We start from the raw sequence: 20,041 nt of genomic DNA on the forward strand, positions 1-20,041 counted from the left end.
GCTAGTTTTTGGAGACATGCTAACATGGGTTTGAATGTCATCTTTAATCAGGTTTTAGCTGTATGAACTTGGGCAAATAAAGTCATTTGTAAAGGGGAATATTACCTACTTTATAAAAATGATGGGAGGATCCTTTGGCATAGTAATAAAACAGCTAATATTCTTTTCAAATCTGTCTTTCCCTTTACTCCCCTAAGCTCATCACCTTGTCCTCGATTATGCTACTCTGATGATGCAGTCAGCTTCTCTTTACTCTAAATCGTACTGTTTAATAGCTTGTGTGCACATGCACATATAAATTAACTATATGTTCTTTGAGGGCATGATCATATCTGATTTTATTTCTTTTAGCACATAAATCAAGAAAAGTATTCTTAAAGTTAAATTTTGTTCGTACAAATTCTGAGCTGTGTGATATGTAATACTACTGCCCTTCCCTGCAGCATCGTGCAGGGCAGGGAGGCAGAGCTGCATGAGGTCACAAACATGGGCTTTGGGGCACATCTGAGTTCTAAGCAATGCTGGTTCCCTCATGCACCAGCTGCATCTCCTGCCTAACTCAGAATAACATGTCTGGGTTCCAGTTTCTTCATCTGTAAAACAGGAATTCTGCTTTAACCTCTAGTGTTGCTGTGAGAATGAAGTTAGGTAAGTTATAGAAAGTGCTCTGCAATCTGGAGACTGCATCAATGGCCACAATTCTCCACCCCTCCCTGAATACACGTCATTCTCTAACATGACTGCAGCTCCCCAGCAAAAGGTTTAGTCTCTTTCTCCACCTTGTAAATCTGGGCTGGCTCTTTACTTGCTTTTAAAACAGACTGGAGTTAAAGCGATTTGTGTCCATTTCAGCATAGGCCTCAAGGAGGGTTGCTTCCATGCTTCCTCTTAAAAACCAAGCTGAGCCAACACATGAGCAAGCCCAGGTGAGCATGCCCAGTGATGGGAGAGATGAGGCCTGCTGCTCCCTGGCTGACTCTGCTTAGAGTCAAGCAAATACTCAGAGGCAGAGTGACATTAGAGACTACAGATACATAAAGGAGCCTGGACAAGATCAGTAGATTCACCAGGCTCAAACTGCTGATCCACAAAACAAATGGTGGTTGTTTTAAGCCATTATGTTTCGGGGTGGTTTGTTACACAGCCATAGATGACTGATACTGTAAAGTCTTCATAAATAGTGGCTATTGTTTTTGGAAAAAGTTACTTAACAGAAAGTGAATTTTTCATTCTACTGAAATTTGTACTTTTTGGACAGTAGCAGAAAGATGGTGGAACTGGGAACTGAGATTCTTGGATTCTGTTCCTAGTACTGTTCCAAGGGGCATCTATATGATCTTGGACACATCATTTAACCTATTTGAGTCTCAGTTTCCTCATATATAAATTAAAGTGGTTAGACCAAGTGACTTTTTAGGTTCTTATCTAGCTCTAAAAGGATTTGGGTGCATTTTTATGCAATACTTATGTCCATACTAACAGTTCTGAATCCAGTTTTTCTTTTCTTGTAGACTTAGGATTTAATCACAACCTTTACTGTATTTGCCTTTGTTGTTTAAGTTAGTTGTGACTAGTTTTCACTTACCATGACAGCCCTGCACTTGAACCTATAGGCTGGGTCTCCCTGCTGTGGATCAGGAACCCAGATAGCCAAGCTTTTTAGGAATCAAAAGAGAAATAATGTCATGTAAGTTCTAGTGAGAATCTAAGTATATGGCTCTTAACCATTTGCAGGTGCAATGGGCTGCTTTTTGCAGTTGCAATAGTGTGGAGGATGGAGGTTATTGGTTGTCTATATAAGCCAATATATAAGCTATATATCCCCACAAAATAAGAGGGATACTGTTTTATGGTCATAAAGTCTGTATCAAATCTTTATCATGCATAAATGATCCAAGATATGTATACTCAACTGCCAAAGGGTGGGGGTGGGGATTTAACACCCAAAGTAAGAAATTTCCAAACTCTTCCATGTAGAGATCAACTTGGGGATTAACAAACAAGTGAATTACAAATATATCCAGATACATGTTCTTTTAAAAATCAGGCATAATATTATATAATGTGGCCATGAGTGAGTTCCTGAGGTAACTTACTCTTTCACAGGCATTTGGTGTCTGTCACATATTGCTCGGACATACTCCATCACTGTACATCTGCAAATATGATATAGGCTGCTCTGACACACAGCAGGCCATGCACGCTGCGGCCAACTTAATAAAAAAAAAAACCCTGCTCTGTCCATGTCCATTTCTGTTTTCCATTGTCAAAAGTTGGTATTTTTATTCCTAGAAAGAGTTAAGCGAAATCAGAGAATGTGTATACGAGGGCAACAATTTAACTTTACCTTTAGATATACACATTGAAATCTACATAAAGGAGCACTAGGTGGCCCAAAGTGTGACATATATTTGGTTCATTCTTTATCCAAAGATTCTAAAATGCTTGGGGACACTGAGTTAGTATTTTGAGGTTTTTTTTTTTTTTTAAGTATTTACTTCAGGAAGCATATTCATCTGATAGGTGTGTTGCTTAGGATAGAGTTATTTGGATGACACATGGTCTTTCTGAAGATTTCAATCTCTGTGGGACCATGATATTCTCAAGTGAAAAGGATGAGAGTAGATAAAAGATTTCATTTTCATTTTATTCTCTTAAATAGCATTCAAGTGGTAACCAGATTAAGAAAGGCTACAACTGGGTGACTGAGCTGACCTGCAGTTGGGTGAAGGATCAGGTCTGCCTTCCCTAGGATGAGCCTATCACTGCCTCTTTTCTAGATATCTAGAAGGCCTATCTGCAACCAGATAATCAATCTAATGACCAAAAAAGAAAATAAAAAGGCAGGAAGTAGCTTAGCACACTTCACAAATTCTCAGAAGAGCCCAAGATTATAGGCAAGATTGTGAAACTAGGGGAATTTGAAACAGCCCAGGTGGAAGAAACTTAGCTACTGGGAGACTGGTATTCAATTATTGGGAAACAGGAGTCCTTTCCAAGAAGCTCAATCAATGAGCTCTTGGGGCACCAACAGCAGGGCAGTTCCAGGAGCAAAGAGGGTAGCACCTGCTCTGCCCTTGGGCTGGAACTGGATTCTGGCCAGAACTTAGCCAGGTGGTTTTCAGGCCCAGAGAGGTACTAGGTGGCAAGTCAGGGAAATCATTCCATTTTAAGGCTAATGAACATATTTAGCTGATGTACACATTTTTTTTTGTTTTAAATTCCAGATATGCAAAAGCTCTTAGAATTTAGCTGAGATCAGTCACATTTATCTTTTAATGTCATTATATATCTAAATCTTTAGAACCATGAGGACCAGGCCCTGGGGTCAGGTACCATGGGATACGCACTTATCACACATACTTGCCGAATGAAAGAGCAGGATTAGAATGGACATAACAGTGAGCAAAGAAGAGAAACAAGCCAGTCCCCACCTTCCTATAACTGAGTCTTCACACTCAAGAAATACAAATAACCCCAGAACTCTATTTAAAGCTTCAAATTTTTGTTCCAGTGATCTGTCTCACGACTGTTAAGGTGTTCTATAGGCATTGGTGTTCAGCCTTACGCAGCTTTACTATCTGTCTCTTCTTAAAATACTATTAACTGGAGAATTAAATGTGGGAATAAGCGGCAAATATAGAATCTATTTATTTAAAAGCAACCACTACCAATTTCCTTCTCATTCATCTCCCGATTGTTTTTTTCCCCAACTATTATTTCTCACACTAGCTTGGTTACAACCACCCAGGACATTCTGGGTAAGCCTTGGTGAGAAGCGACCTCAGTAGTTGTCTCTCATAGAGACAGGAAGAAAATAAACACCCTGTTCTTTAACGATCTGAGCCACCTCATGGAACACTGACTTCCTCTAAATTCACTGGCCAAACATTTACACTGCAGTGGAAAATAAAATGTACTAAGTCACCAAAGGGAGTTTTCATTTTGTTTTTAAGGTTAATTACAGTGCTGCAAGAAAAAAACAAAACATCAAGTTCGGTCTTGTATCATTGGACAAAGTCTTATTGGCGGTGTGTGAGGCTCTCACCTCAGGGCGGCTGCCAAGGTCAGTGAGACCCATGTAATTGACCTGCGAGATGCTTGCCTAATACTCAGCAGTCTGTGACCATTTAACCGTTTGCACTTGGCACCCTCTGTCAACACGAAATGCTTCCCAGCACTGCACCCTCTCGCCTCCACATCCCCAGACCACCGGCACTCAGGGTGCCAGCACCCCAAGGGGACCCTGGGATCCAAGGACACTGGAAAGAAAGAACAGTGGCGGTGACATGCCATTTCCGTTTCACTAAAAAAAAAACAAACGTTCAGATGCTTAAAAATGGGGAAAGGGGTACTTAGAAATTAGGGAAAATCTTGCAGTTTTTCCAATTCAAGTTCTCCGGCACTGTTGAAAGAAAGTTCATTAATTGGGGATTTAGAAAAAAACGTGTTTCACACACCAATTAAATGCCAAGCTTTACAAACCGTCTTGGTCTTAGTTTGGGGAATTTGTACGAGCTCACCCCCACGCCATTCCACCCCATCCTGGATTTCTGCCTCTCTTTCCGTGCCTTTGTTGAATTACACTTTTCGGAAGTAATCAAACTAAACACTGCCTCATCCCCCTGCCCTTTTTATTTTTAGGGCCAAAATAAATAAGAAATAAAATGACCTGCTGGAGCTGCAGGGGAAACAGCGCCCGAAGCCGAGTTCCGCAGGGGGCAAGCCCTTGTCCTCCCCCGCGGCGGGCGACGGTCCCTACCTGGGGCCGGACGGCGGCGGCGGCGTCGCGGCGCCCATGGCTTCGCCGGCCTCGGGCGGCAGCGCAGGGAAACGCCGGCGGCTCAGCGCCGCCCCGAGCCCGCCGCTCTCACAGCGGCCGCCCCGGCGCGGCCATTGGGCCGGCGCGTCACGTGGGCAGCCCCCCCCGGCCGAGCCTCCCCGGCGCGCGTAACCCTTCACCTGCGGCCGCAGCCCCCGAACCCCGTCCCAGCCCGGGAGCCCGGGGCCCGACCGTCGCCCCGCAGCAGGAAATCCTGGAGCCCGCACTGGGAGCACCCGCGCCCAGGTCGCACGCTGGCCACCTGCCGGGCAGGGACACTTTTCGGTGCCTACTTTTCTGTCGAGCCATTGGGAGAGGAGAGTTTCCTATGATTCGGGACGTAAGTGGGGAGATTAGTAAGTGCACCCACTGCAAGCAGATCTGTACCCCGCACCCCTGGGCACGTTTGTCCTTTCCGTTTTCTCAGTTCCAGCGTTAGCCGCTCAGACCTGGCGAGAGCGCTATGCCTGCCTTTGTCCGCATGGTCCGGGAGACAAGGCGCTGACCACCACTGTGGTAATTCCCAGGGCAGTTGCCCTGCACCCTCAAGACCACGGCGGGAGTTCAACGAAATCAGGTTTCCCCGTCCCTCACTTTCCTTATCTGTCACCTCGGCGGCAGCGTTCGAACGACCTGCTGAGCTCCACCCCAGTACATGTGCAATCCTTGCACCCAGGAGGTGGTGAACTGGTTGCTTTACCCTCAAATACTACTTGAGAAGTGGAAATTCTTTTCACCTGTACTCCAAGCAAACTGTTGGACGTGACAGGAAAATATGTTAGGCAACTGCGCCACCTAGCTTACCGTACTCTTCTCTTTCCCCTCCAACTCGTCCAGGGAGAGTTAGGATAAAAAGGATGCTAGAGAAGGAACAGAGCAGAATAGTGTTTAAAGATGGACACACTGCCCTTCATCTTTAATGTGTCCACTTTAGTGATTCCAGCACTGCTTACAGGACATTTGTCGTGGTTTATGGGGGAACCTCGTTTTTTGAATCTTCCGAGGGTGTAGTAGCTGCATGCTCTAAAATAATAGATTTATGAGGGAAGTTAAATACTGTATTACATCACTTTCTGATAAAACTTTGTCACAGTAAAGGATCCTCATGTCCAACCTGTAGTGGATGCTTTAGTAATGTCCACAGGATATTGGTACATTTATCAGTTAGGTCATTCTGATGAAAAAGACTTTGGTATGCAGTTTGGGTTTTAAAGTGTGGTTTCTAGACTAGTAAAATTAGTATCATCTGGGGGAATTTAGTAAAAATGCATATTCTTGGGCTTCATCCCGGAGATACAAATTCAGAAATAGTCAGGGATAAGGAGGGTCAAGTAATCTGTTTTGATGCATACTCCCATTTGAGAACCACTGCTCTCAGTGTGCTCAAGCAGCTGGCTAAATTACCCTCACGTGTAAAGTCTGAGATTCTATAAACTCAGCGGTGGTGATGTTATTGGTAGCCTCAAATTACCAGTGTTATATAGTTTGTCATGTTGATACACTGAAACCCACCTGCCCATGTGTCAATACAAAGTCTATCTATACAAATGTGTCTATACAAAGTACCTCATGCAGGTCACTTGGAATGCCAAATGGAGCTTGAAGGGCACCATTGTAAGAAATACAGAAGAAAAACCTATAATTTCTTACCCTGTGTGAGACTGAAACACCACGATTCACTTAGCTTTTTAGGTGTGTTCCTGTTTTCATTGGCATTTAATTGTTTCCCACTGGTGAGTTATGGAGGATAGCAAAGCTAATTTGAGTGGACTTGTCAGTATAGTTCTTAAAAAAAAAAAGACAAAAGAATCTATTGTATTGGCTTACATTATAATAAAAAAACATAGTTAGACTCTTGAGGAAGATGTAACTGGTTGGATTATCTTTAGCTCAGACTTCTCCATTGGATGGATAGCATATTTCCAGTTGCCTGAATGGATGTCAACCTTTGAACTCTCCAGTCCAACTTTATTATTTCCCCCATTTTCATCTCCTGAGGTATTCATTTACATTTGCAACTCTACTATCTGCCCAATTTCAGTTGGGGAACTGGAATGATTTGAGTTTTCCCTCTCTTTCATCACCCACCTCTTAGCATCCATTAAGCCCTGAACTAACCCTCCTTTTAGCATTCTCACTGCCACTGTCCTAATTTCAAGTTCTTATACTTTCTATCTCAGATCATTACAATGGTCTCTTTACTGGTCTTTGTCATCCTGCCTACCTCTGCTCCAAGCCACAGATGGAAGCATACTGTCCTTGCATTTACAGATAGAACTTGTTTCCTATCTGCTTTCCTGTTAAGACTGCACAATCCTAGAAACTATGAACTGTTTTATTAACATTTGTATTCCTGGTAAAATGCATGATCACATACATATTTGCTGAATGAATACAGCAGTATACCTAAGAATCCTGGGAGTTTGCAAAGGTTCCCTTAATCTTTAGAGCCTGCCTGGTTTCCAATTTATGAGTTCAAAAATATCTTATGGGTCATTATCAGCAAGTGCCTACTGGATACTCAATGCTATATCTTTATGTGCTTTCAGAAAATTAACAAAAAAGACATTGATGGTGAATCAATATCTTGTTGAGCTATTCTCCCTGGACCTTTATTTCTAGGTTTCTTCATCTGTAAATTTCAAATACTAAGAGAATATAACTTACAAGGCTGTTGTGAAGATTACATGATTTAGTACATACATGCAAAGCTCTAAAAATAGTGCCTGGTGTACACTAAGCTCTCAGTAAGCATGAACAGTTATTATTATTATTGATGATGACTGTCTACATCTGCCGAAGTTGAGGGAGAAAAACATCACACACATCTAAGTAGTTTATCTTTTATTCATACAAACAATACATACACAAGATTGTACATTGTTTGAAGACTGCAGTAATTTTCTAGTGTAACAACTCTGTAACAAAATTTAACTAAATGTAACATTTATGAAAATATAAATCTCTGATTGGGTAATTCTTCCCAACAATACAAAGTTTACATAAAAACATTCAATATGAGCTATCAGTTGCAAACAAGTTAGGAAAAATCATTCATGTCACTTGTTAAACTCTATTAGCTGTAACACAGAACATTCACACACTACACTTAACCCACGTAGGCATTTAATTCTTAGAAATGTGTAGCATGGTGGTCTAACTGCCGACAGGAATAAGAATGTGTTGCCTCTGAAGAGCTAAAAAAAACACACTGACTCACAATCAACTCCAGGGGATGTGGATGTAGGCTGCAGGGCTACTACCTCCCTGGCTGGTGCCTAGACCAGGAGGAAAATACTGAAAAAAAGTCTTTCACCATGGAGTAGGGTGTTTATATTTGAAACACATCTCTGTATGCTTCCATGTCAAACTGTCTTCCAAAGGGAAATACAATTGACTTGGCTTCCTTATGGATTAGTTCACTTTGCTTCTCCCATTAGCATCAACCATATCAAGATGTCACTTTCTTCTCCCATTGCTCCCAACATCCCTATAAGGGTACTAGCGAAAGCTATCAAAACCTTTAGTTTGCAGTTTATGGAAACAATCCAATGGGGAGGGTAAAGATCTGTCTATGGATACATGATGAATTCAGGGCAGAGCTGGACTGAAAGCAAGTCAGTTCCTTGTTCAATATTCTCAATAAAAAACCTTTATTTTGCAGTTTATGGAAACAATCCAATGGGGAGGGTAAAGATCTGTCTATGGATACATGATGAATTCAGGGCAGAGCTGGACTGAAAGCAAGTCAGTTCCTTGTTCAATATTCTGCCTACTCGAGGATGACTGCCCCTTTCAAATCAAACCAAGCCAAACCAAACCATCGTTGCTGACAGACATACTTGAGGAAGTCATCCAAGGACGTGCCGTGTGGTGTATACGGAGGGAAGAAAATTACTTTCCCCTTTTGGGATGTAATATTTTCTTTTAAATAGGTCAAGTAGTTTTTAAAAAATACTTAATATCATTTCACAGCTTCTGCTTTGAAACGCATAAGACTATAAAAGGCCCCAAAGAGTCCTTGAGCAGAAAGAGTGACAGATACAGAAGCATACATACAGTGTGTACAAGTAAGAAAGTGATTACAAATAGGGACGATAAAGAACCTTTGGACATCCTTAAGATTTATGGAGTGTTTTAGCACAGAGACAGGCATATTCAGTTTGTCCCCGAGTATTTGGTCATCTATCTGCATTTTACACAGGAAAGAGGAGAAATCAGAGTAAGGCAAATGTCACCAGTATTTCATAAATGGCATGTCAAGAAAGCTTTCTTTCTATTAAGATTTACTGAAGGGATTTAGGAAATAATTTTCACTTCCGTACAACTGACTGACTAGCACAGACTTTTCTTAGGAAATGAAAGAAAAGAACAGGTGTTTTGACCAAATTGGTAATGCCCTTTCTGTGGCTCTATACACCCAGCACAAATAGGCATTTTAAAAAGACATGAAAAGGTTGTGGTTTCTTATTAAATGTGTTCTCTGGCAGCCCAGGAAATAGTTTAAAAATCATATGTTCCATTATACAGAAACTTTTGCATGCAGTTGTCATACTGTGTTTTAATGAAGACTGATGCTGCGTGTTTAGTAGCCCTATGATAGTGGAAGTTAGTTCTTGTCCCAGTCCAGCTTGTAGCCTCCCATTTCACATCCTTTCTCCTGGGAAGCTTGTAGTACATCTGGGCATTTTTGTTACATTATTTTGCACCTTTAGACTTTCTATCTGCAGACTGGGTTTACACAGTTGTCAGGATTGTAAAATGTAAGGAGAGATTAAGGCTGTGTTTACTTATGGCCACACAATCGTTTGAAGCCAAACAGCTCTTTGTGTTCATAATTTTAACTGATTTCTGTAGAACTAATTCCAGTCCAAATGGTCTGTGTATAGCTCTAGCCTCTCATCTGAAACAATGGAATGAGTTGCACTGCTTCTTCCCACACAGCTAATTTGAATTTTACATCCAGCTGATGTAGCCATTTAAACATGATTTCTAGAAATCTTCTGTCAGACTTCATTCTTGGATAAACTCTGACAAAACAGCAAACTCAAAACCAATTTCACATTTCTGTACATTTCATGAGCATGTTAATAATTAACACTGGAGCTCCAGCATCTTTCCTGTCTTTTAAGAAAAGAACTCATTATTTGTGATACAAAAGATCTTTTTTCCCTTTTGTATGTGTAGCATGTATTTCTGCTGAGCAGGAGAAACATTTTGTCAGTTATCAGGGGTGTAGCTGTGGCTCCTGGATTCCAGGGCAGAGCACACCCGGTCATAGCAAGAATTGTGTTTCTTGGAGGGCGTTGCCTCATTGGGCTCAGTGGAGTCACTCACTGTGATGGGACTATCTCTTGCAAAGACTTCAGTAGACTCTCTCCATAAGCAATCAACAGACACTTTAAAACCATAACTATTACATTTTGGCCTGGATATCTGCGTTGCATTGTTGAAAATTTGCCTGCTATTTGAAGTGGCGATTTTGATTTTCAGTGCAGCATCTACACGGTCCACCACTGTGTAAATCCCTATACTCCCATCGTCAAAACCCACAATGATGTTCAGGTGCCTCTGTGAGAGGGCAAGAAAAGTTGGTGTTTTGTAAAGTGAACAAGCACCGATGTTTTTGCCGTCGGCCAGTCTCATTACAATTAAACTGGATATCGCACCATTTTCATCCTCTTCTTCCCCATTTCTGAAACAAATGTATACTAGGTAGCGACCATCGCGAGACAACCTCTGCCGCCAGATGACCCCAGAGGCATGAACCACCCTCAGTTTACCACTGTGTAAATCCAGCACGTTTATATTTTCATCTCCCCTGGATATAATGCCTAGCTTTCCATTGGGAGAAATTTCAAAATCCTCTAGATTCTTCAAGAAATTGTTTGGAAGTTGCACTCGGCGACAGATCACTTCATCTGTCAGACTCCAGACATTCACCGTCTCAGCTGATGTGATGAACACAATGATGTCAGGACAGTCGGGGATCAATTTAAAATTCACAATGGTGATGCCATCTTCACAACAAAATTTCTTGGTGATGCTTCCTGTCCAAAGACTGACTGCCAGCACTTTGCTTTTGGTCATTCCCACTACGAAGGTGTTGGCGGAGGTTATAAAGGCGTTCTGCAAAGTGGTCAGAATGTTGCAGACCCTGTGGCCTGTAGCCAGTCTCCAGACCCTGGAGGCATTTTCCTCACAGAGAGAGACCACAAACTGGTCATTGTGTGTAATGAGCAGCTGAGATATTCTCTGCCCATTAATTCGGAAGAGGTTTTCACCACTGCTGGTATACCAGACATACTGGCTGCTTTTATCATCCGATGTCACCATTATGTCCCCAGATGATGTCAATACACAGTGTTCAACTATTCCTTCATGCTTAAACACCGCTTCCAGGAATCCACTGCTGAAGTTCCACTTATGAACACAGTCAGAGCCATCGAGGGAATAAATGATTTCCCCTCTAGCAGGTAACACCAGACTTTGGATGGGTTTTCCAGTCTTATCTATGTTGGACATCGCTGTGATTATATCTATGTCCCATATGGAAAGAACACCACTAGTCGACAAAGATAACAGCATATTGTGGTGACTAGATTTTACCAGCTTGACTATGGTACCTGAGATTTCCTGTAAGCTTGCCATACATTGTCCTGTGTCCCTCCTCCAAAAAAACACGGCTGAGGTATTTTCCATGGTTGCAATGATGCAGTCTCCATTTTTGGACAGCACAGCAGATATAAAGCGTTCATTGTGCTTAGCTCTGAACTTTTCAGCCACCTTCCACATGCCAGTATCTAAAAGCTCAATGCTGAGTGCTTTACAGATGAGGATTGCACTTTGGTCCTCTGAGAGCTCAATGCTGACCACCTCACTGTCTTCCCTTCGGCAGTCAAAGTCATCAGTCAGCTGGGGGTTGGAAATGTCTTCAGTGTTCCAAACAGAAAGGCTTCCCTCACTGTCCACCATTACCATTTCTTGAGCTGTGTCCAAAACAAGAAGAAACTTCACAAACCCACCTGAAAATTCAGATGTCACTGTACAAAGCTTTTCTCCACTCCCTAAATGGAATATGGTGGTGGTGTTCAGGTACTGTCCACAGAAAGCATATACACCGTCCAGAGAGCACTGAACACAGGTCACTTCATACCAGCAGTGGAACTGGTAAAGGGGCCATCCATAGAGCAGATCAATGACAGTGACATCTTTGCTGGCTTCGAGCCATGCAAGGGCATGGTTGACAGACAGTGTAAATCCGTTGATATAAGTGGAGCTACTTCCATGCTTGGTCCCTTTGATTTCCACTTCAGACAGGAGACAAGAATTTACATTGTCATAAATGAGCAAAGTGTTATTTGTTGTAGCCACCACAAGATACTTTTCATCACTGGTGAGTTTCATGCCCAGGATGACAGACTGGGCTGTCGTGATTTGCCTGAGTAGTTGGCGAGTTTCCACATCCCATGTGCTGATGGAACCATTTTCTAAAGCTGTGAGGACAGTACTGGGATTACAAGTAGGCAGAATCTCGGTGACATGCAGGTGACTAGATGACAAGGGAAGACGCTCTGGGCTGTATGTCACATCCATGGATGAATGTAATGGCACAATGGAGCAATATTTGGGCCCGTCTTTGTCACATTCTAAAAGAAGGTGTCGAAGTTTAGGCAGGGAACTTACAACAGGCAGCAGTCTTTGCTGAAGCTCTGCTGAAAGGGAGCCCGGAAATGCAACAACCTTATTTTTAATGCTGCGAAGGGTGCTCGCCAGAAACTTCAGCTCCTTCTCTTGTGAGTAGTTGTAAGCCAGCTCAATGTCTGAAAGCACTTTGTCGAACTGGCCAATTTTGATCATGGTGTAAAGCCAGCTGAAGTTCATGATGATGCCATAAAGCAGGTCATCGGTTTTTCCACACTTTGTGAGGTGGTACAAGAGCTCAGACATTTTCCGATGATTGACAAAAAAGATCTCAGGCTCCAGGGGATTACACTGGAAAACCCAGGGCTGGTCTGGGGCCTGCCTATCAAAGGAAGCTTGTTCCATGAAGTGCTTTTCTTCCTCAAGCAGGCTTCTGCTCTCCAAGTCAAGGCAGCCATTCAAGTAAGGGTCTTCAAGGCAGAAAGCTTTCCTCCTGCCCCCTGACCAGACCCCCAGAAAATAATCTGCTAGGATGGTGTGCATTTCACACAGGCCACTGTTTTCCTGCAGATACAGCTTCTGAGCTATAAGCTGCAGGTGTCTATTGGCCCAGATGAGAAGTGTGACATTCTTCACGTGTCTTTCTATTAAGTATCCATTGAGACCCTCCTTGAGCCTCGCAATGTAAAAGTAAGGTACTCTCAGGGGATTGCTGGGCCTGGAGTTCTCGTTGAGCTCATTCATAACACTGTTGTCCAAGGCCAACACGTCTTCCAATTCCATTTCACTCAAACCCATTTTGGCCATGGTGATATAACCAAGAGCCCTGGAGACCAGTTTCTGACCACATTTCTTCTCCAGGGACCAGAACAGCTGCTCAATGCTGTCATGAACAGTGACAGAGAGGGAAGATTCATCAACATCCTTGTGAGATCTCCAGTGTCTCACCTCCCTGAAGGTCAGGTTCACAAACATGGGCAGTGTGCACTTGGAGAACGCGTTGTTCACATAAATCTGCTGGCCCGATGTGACCTTCCTTTTGACCCGCAGCAGCTGGTGTTTGAGGACCTGGCTGCACATCTTCCTGTCCTGGGAAATCAGCTCAATGTAGTTGTCTTCTTCATGGATAAGGCACCTGAGTTTCTGCAGGATCCCATGTTTGTTGGGCAGTGTGGAGAGGACTATCCGTACGAAGCGCGGAAGGTGAGCCGGGAGCCACCAAAGCTTCCTGGCCTCGTCATTCTCTGAGAGCTGCTCTAGGGCATCAAATATTATCACTAGAGGTCTCTGCAATGAAGACTCATTCAAAAGGTTTATAAATAAGTCACAGAGGTCATGGATCTTCTTAGGGTAGCTTTGAACCAGACACCGGTAGTTAACTGCCAGTTGTTCACAAACACTTAGAAGGAGGGTCTTAAGGTCAGTGCTCATGTCTGTGGTTCCTAGAAATCTCACAACTACTACTGGGTCAGATTCTGGTCCTGTGTCTTCATGTAGCCAGCCATAAGCCTGAAACATAAAGAATGGTAATATATTTCCACATGGTCATTTTCAACACTTCCTAGCTCTAGAGGTCAGACTTCCGAAAACCCTGACCATGCAGAAAGTAGCCTAGAACCAGGAAATGGGAAAATCTTTTGAGATGGTCAAAGAGTTGTCACAAAGCTCATGCACTTAAAATCTATAAGTGAAACACTTAGAATCACTCTTTTCAAGGTAATAAAATATTGATAATAGCATTATTCAATCACAAGGCAAATTTAGCTTGTATTCTAAAAGTTACAAAGTGTTTTATAAATAGTAAATCCAAATATCTGATATGGTCAGTTTCTCATTTCTAAATCCCACTTCTTGGCATGGCTGTTGGCACATAGGAGGTACACAATAATTATTTTCTTAGTGAATAGATTAAGTAATGATTTACACATTATATTGAGTCAAATCTTTTCATTAATTGAGATCACATAAAGTCATACGTGGCTGACCAAATTTCTAGTTAATTAGAATGCAATAAAAATAGTATTAAAATGATACAGAATATAATCTTTTATGATTCAGAGACATTTTACTATATTGTGGTGCTATAGGGCTATCTTTATTATTATCCTTGTCATAAACATCTACATAATGCTGGTGAGAAGAGTTTTGTTAAATTTTGTTCTTTATTAGAGTTTACTATATATACACAGGCAGTCATCTGTCCTCACATTCTCTCCCTGTAGGGCAGATGGGATTATAGTATCATTAAACAGAAGAGGAAACTGAGGCCCAGTTTAGATAAATGACTTGCTCAGAGTTAGATGGTTACTGAGAGACAAAGTTGGAGTAGAAATCATACCTGACTTTCATTTTAGTGTTCTCTTTTAACTGTAGAGTTAATGAGAGAACATATATAAGGGGAGTGCTAAGTTTAGTTGTTTTTCTTCCTGGTAAGGTAAGGACAAGAAAGGATATGATCAAAGTATAAAACACTCCTAAGTGTATGTTTAGGGAGATAATATCTTCAGTAATCCTTAAAATTCATTTCACCAAAGATACTCCTAAGAAAAGGACATATTATGTATTAGAAAGTAAGTTATGAAACTTGGTTCCTCAAGTGACAGTTCAGGTGAAGGTACGAGTAAGTTAAGAGCAGTAATGGATGTCAGTTTCAGAAGGAGCTATTAAGGAAAAGAAGCAATTTATTTTTGTTTAGTCCCACTCTTTGAAGTTGATTTGCAGGAAGACAATCCTGCCATCTTACAACTGTCCTTTGGTGGCAAGTCAGAAACAGATCACAGTTTTGTGTCCCTGCATGGATTGCTTATGATGATTATATGCATGATCCTCCCGCCTCCCAATCACATGTTTCTGAATGTGTGGTGTCTTCAGAGGGTGGTCCTCCAATTGTGAGCTCATGCTGGGGAAATGCTGGCCACACAGGAGATAACCTCCAGGTAAACACAAGGCTTCTGTCTGCATTCCACAAGGCACACAAAGTCACAAAGACAGCACAGTTTTTTGGTGAGGGGGGCAGACATTCCCCAGGAGAAAGGCAGGCTGAACACAACAGGGGACCTAGAACAGGTAAGGCATCTATGCGGACCAGAGTCCTGCACTGTGACTTGACACACTCTGGTGGCTGCACAAAATACCCAGAAGACCGACAGAGCTCAGAAATCCATTTCTTAAGTTGACCACCTTGGCTGTTAGCACACAGTACCCTGCTGGGATGGCTTACCTATACTGGCATATCAGCACTTGATCTTTCTGTGCTAGAGCACATGGACTTACATCATATACACACATCACTTAAGTCAAATTCAACAATATTTGCCTGTCCAACCACCTTTACCCTTCCTCCTCCTCAAGGAAAAAAGCCCTAGAGTGTGTGTGCAATGGTGTACATGTGTGTTTTCCCACTGATTTCAGTTCCTGTGTACCCCTCATATGTCACTATCTTGCCTACATGGAATAATTCTAAAGTTTGAAGATTCACATACAAATTAGTGCTCAAACACACACGCATTTTTTATTTTGATGTAACATGGCCCCTAAATGTAAGTCTGCCCCTTCATCTGATGTTCAGTTAAAGGAAGGGCTTTATCTCCTAACACCTGAAGAAAAAACAGCCGCTGGGCTTGGCATATTAAGATATGGTAAACTGATTTTCCTAAGGACATTTTAAGAGTAAGTTTGATATAGTACCTGATTTTTGCCTGTAAGCTTACTTTGGAAACTGACCCCCACATATGGTGAAACATAGCTGCCCTTGTTCTTGCTCTTGAGATGACCTACTTGAGACTGTGTAGCACGTGATAAATTATGAGATAGAATATTCATAAAGTTCACGAAAGCTTGCTTTTAAGAGAGTAACCATAGGAAGAACAATACAGAGATTCTGAACCAGGATACTATAAACCATCAGACTTTGATATCAAATGGAACTAGTTTAGTCCCGCTTAGGCTGAGGTGCCAAGATAATAGATACTACATTCCAGAGTGAGGTTCCAGACCATCACACAAGATGTGGAAGGGAGTTGTGATGACCAGTCTTGCTACCTGTAGTGAACTACCCACCTCTAGCCTAAAAAAGAAATTCAAGAGGCCAAGAAAAAGATTGGAGATTAAGGTGCTATTGCTATGCGTCTTATCTCTCACCACCCCATCCCTAAAGGGGAGGGCTGAGATGCCCACCCTTCTCTTCTAGCCTAAGGAAAGGGGCTACAAAGGCCATTTACTGAGTGCCTCCTAGAGCTTGGGGGACATGGCCATCTGTGTCTGATGACATCTGAGCTATACAGAGGCTGAGTGACAGGCTGGCTAGTGGCTTCAGTGGAGAGCTGCTGTATGGGACTGGAGTTTCTCAAGGCAAAAAATACCCACGTGTTTCCCATGTGTCAGCTGTTGCCCACTTGCAAGCGGGAGCTGACAGTTTTTGCTGGTTCTCTACTTCCCAGGTCCTAGCTAAGGGAGTCTGTTGGACTGGGGAGAGGATCTTGGCAAGAGGATACTGGAAGTGTGTTGCTGGATGTCTAGGAGCCAAGGAAGTAATAACCAGCTGGAAAAAAAAATGCACACCCCGTGTGTCTAGGGAACTGTGTGTAAGAAATGTTCAGTGAGGACAGGGTGGGTGATGCTGGGGAAACCTCCAGAAAATCACGAAAAGCCTCACAAGAAACACAAGGCAGCTTTAAATGCCTGCAAAGACCAGAGAGTGCAGAGGTTGGTTCAGAACAATACTTGTCATGTAAGAACTTTCTGGCCACCTTACCTTTCCTGCATCCCCTAAACCATTAGTCTCCAGGGGTCACAATCCTGTAGGGGCCATGTGGTTGGGGTTAGGGACAGAGGGGAAGAAGTGCTGTCTGGTGAAAGGGAGAAGAGGCCCATGCCTCTGTTTCCCATTGCAGGTGCCTTGCTTATGGGAGGCCTCAGCTCCGGGAGAGAAATGTAGTCTGAAGTTGTAATTATCATTTAGACTGGACATATTAATTGCTGAACTGAGACTGGGTTAGTATCCAGAGGGGAATGGAAGGTTTGTCTTTGCTGAGAGGGATGAGAAGAACTTTGAGATCTGCCCTAGCTGCCATCCAAATGGGAACTAGCCCCACAACATGAATTTGAACAGTGGGAGAAGAAAATCAAGCTGTTCTCTAACTGCACCCCATGCACCTTATTCTTTCAGTGTAACTGTTTTACCAGCAAGGGAGAAACACTGAAATATTCATCCCAAAAAGACAAATTATAGTTCAGATAGTAAACACAGAAAATGGAAATGAATTTGATCAATTTGTCTTTTCCCCAAAGTTTTTACAAATACTCATCAAAGAACAGGCTTTTACCTTTTTTGCTATTTCAGCTAGCAGAAGGGTCTTGCCAGTGCAGGGTCCACCATATATAATAAGAGGGTTGATAGGCCCAGTTTTGCTTGGAAGGATGTATTTATGCACTATGTTTAGACAGTCGCATTTGTACTCGTAGAAGGAGGCATATGTTTTACATAATGAAGAATGCTGAAGGATTTCGTCGTACAGTGTGTCGGTTTCAGTGTCAAAATTCTGTTGTACTGTTGCCTGAATTATATCAATCATGTCCTCATAAAATTGTTTGCCAAGTCCTTCTATGTAGTGATTTTCTATTTCTTGGGAGTAGCCTAGTTTCATGTCACAGTGAGTAACAGATGTGTACACTCTCAGATTAGATGATGCAACAATAGTAGGAATAAATTCATCCCTGAGTTTTATTAGCTTCTCTTGGGCTTCTGGGTCCCGAATAACCCTTGGTTCTGTTCCAGTTATATCCATATATTTTCCCATCTCTGGGATTTTCACAAAACGTTCAATATTAGCGATTTTCCTAATGTAGCAAACACACTTCTTCAGGAAGGCTGGAGTTTGCTTTCCTAGAGCGAAGTCAAACTCATCCTCAATAGCTGAAAGAAAGTATGACAAGTCATTTATTGTCTGGAACAAAGAAACAACCTACCCACACTCTCAGTACTTACAAGATGTCACTAGTGGTAGATTATTTTGCTTATAGTGTGAAGGGGAGTTGTCTATAGAATAATTTCCTAATTCCTTAATTTCTTACCTTTTCCTAAATAGTCTGGAACCCTGAGCAATGAGTTTTAAATAAAATTATTTAATTTTCTCCCCACTTAGAGGGAGAGGTTGAACATAAGCATAAGAAAGAAAGCATCCCAAGTTTATGGTTGATTCTTTAATTTCCTGCTTAGCTTCCCTCTCAGATTTCAGGGGTTCTAAGAGAGAAGAGCAGGGACCAGTTGGAGCCAGGAAAGAATGAGGAAGAGAAGAGGCCAAATGACATATCTGGTTTACTTCTTCCTTGTCTCTCCTTTACAATGTGGCTTCACCATTTGTTTGATGTGCATTGTACCGCAGGTGGATACATGTAAATATGAATAAAAAAGTATGTTCAAAATATCATGTTCTGATTACTGTTCAATCTGGATTACCCATGTCACTGTTAAATTCCATTATATCCATCAGATTAGGTACAGAAAAATGACTTAGTATATAACTTTTTTGGAGATAAACCATGTTATGGCTTACAATACATATGCTTGCCAAGAAGTAAATATGCATTATAAATCATTTGAGGCCCCGTTAAGAATATTTAAAACTGGACCAGTCATAATAACAATATCACTTGTACATGATTTTAGTGAAGAAAAATAAAAACAAATAATTAAATCAACAGAAACTAATTTTAAGGCAAGCAGTCTTTTAAAACTGGCTGTCCTGCTTTACTTCATCCAGTTGGTCTTAACTGAAATTCTACTATGGGCCAGGCATGCTGCTAGTTGCTTAGGGTACAAAGATGAGAGAAAATAGACAATGCTGAGATAAAAAGCCATTATGGAGCTTATAATCCACTGGAGGATGGCAGACATGAATTATGGGGCCACAGAAAAAAAATGTATTCTGATTGTTTTTAGTATTGTGAAGGAGAATAACATGCTGCAATGAGTGCAAACAATTCAGGAGGTCTAATCCACTTGGGGAGGTCAGAGAAGGCTTTCTTAACGTGACTACTGGACTAGGATCTGATGGAAGCATGCAGCATGGGAGGGGCGCTCAGTCCACAGGGCTGGGCTGGCCATAAACTGAAAACATTTCAATGTGCTGGCCTCAACTCCAACATCAAGCAAAACCTACAACATACATATATTCTGCATAGTAACTATTGAGGAAGGTGGGGTTTATTTAAAAGTGGTTACAGAGACCAGTTAAAGGAACATACACAACATACATCTATTCTTTTTATAGAAGAGTAAGAACTTGTTATACTGTAGACAAGGAAAGATATAAGAAATCTCCATGAGCTCCTACAGAAAGCAGCCTTTGGCTCACCTCTCTTTCAGCCATTTGTGTAAAATGCTAGAGGGTACATGAACTAGCCGGGCGCTACATTTTGAGTATCATGAACAGAAAAGAAGTGGTCATCCTGCAATATCTATGCCTAAAGGATGACAATCAGATATGCACAGTCACCTGATTGTCAGAAAACAAATCAACTGTGACCTGACATTGTTATCACTTTATGGAAAGAGTGTGTCCATCAGGAGTATTA

At 42.0% G+C, this 20,041-nt stretch overlaps 2 protein-coding genes across 8 annotated transcripts in view; both read right to left on the reverse strand.

The window, feature by feature from the left end:
* PGCKA1 (PDCD10 and GCKIII kinases associated 1) overlaps window positions 1–4,908 on the reverse strand; it is a 76,463-nt gene extending 71,555 nt beyond the window's left edge. For 2 of the 7 annotated variants that reach the window (XM_017663516.3, XM_037002851.2), the window contains exon 1: window positions 4,763–4,908. The gene's annotated coding sequence lies outside the window, so the exon portion shown is untranslated. Of the gene's footprint in view, window positions 1–4,672 lie in introns of all 7 variants that reach the window. The other 5 variants (XM_037002847.2, XM_073237745.1, XM_037002849.2 and 2 more) reach the window with 4 other exon arrangements.
* A 2,727-nt stretch (window positions 4,909–7,635) lies between these two features.
* Window positions 7,636–20,041, reverse strand: part of NWD2 (NACHT and WD repeat domain containing 2) — a 162,296-nt gene continuing 149,890 nt past the window's right edge. Inside the window, exons 6-7 of the mRNA XM_037003083.2 lie at window positions 17,791–18,380; window positions 7,636–13,975 (exon numbers count right to left, since the gene is read on the reverse strand). Coding sequence (XP_036858978.1) covers window positions 10,043–13,975; window positions 17,791–18,380 — 4,523 coding nt within the window. The 3' untranslated portion in view covers window positions 7,636–10,042. The remainder of the gene's footprint in view (window positions 13,976–17,790; window positions 18,381–20,041) is intronic.

This window comes from Manis javanica, chromosome 5, assembly GCF_040802235.1.
Source record: "Manis javanica isolate MJ-LG chromosome 5, MJ_LKY, whole genome shotgun sequence".
NCBI classification, from domain to species: Eukaryota; Metazoa; Chordata; class Mammalia; order Pholidota; family Manidae; genus Manis; species Manis javanica.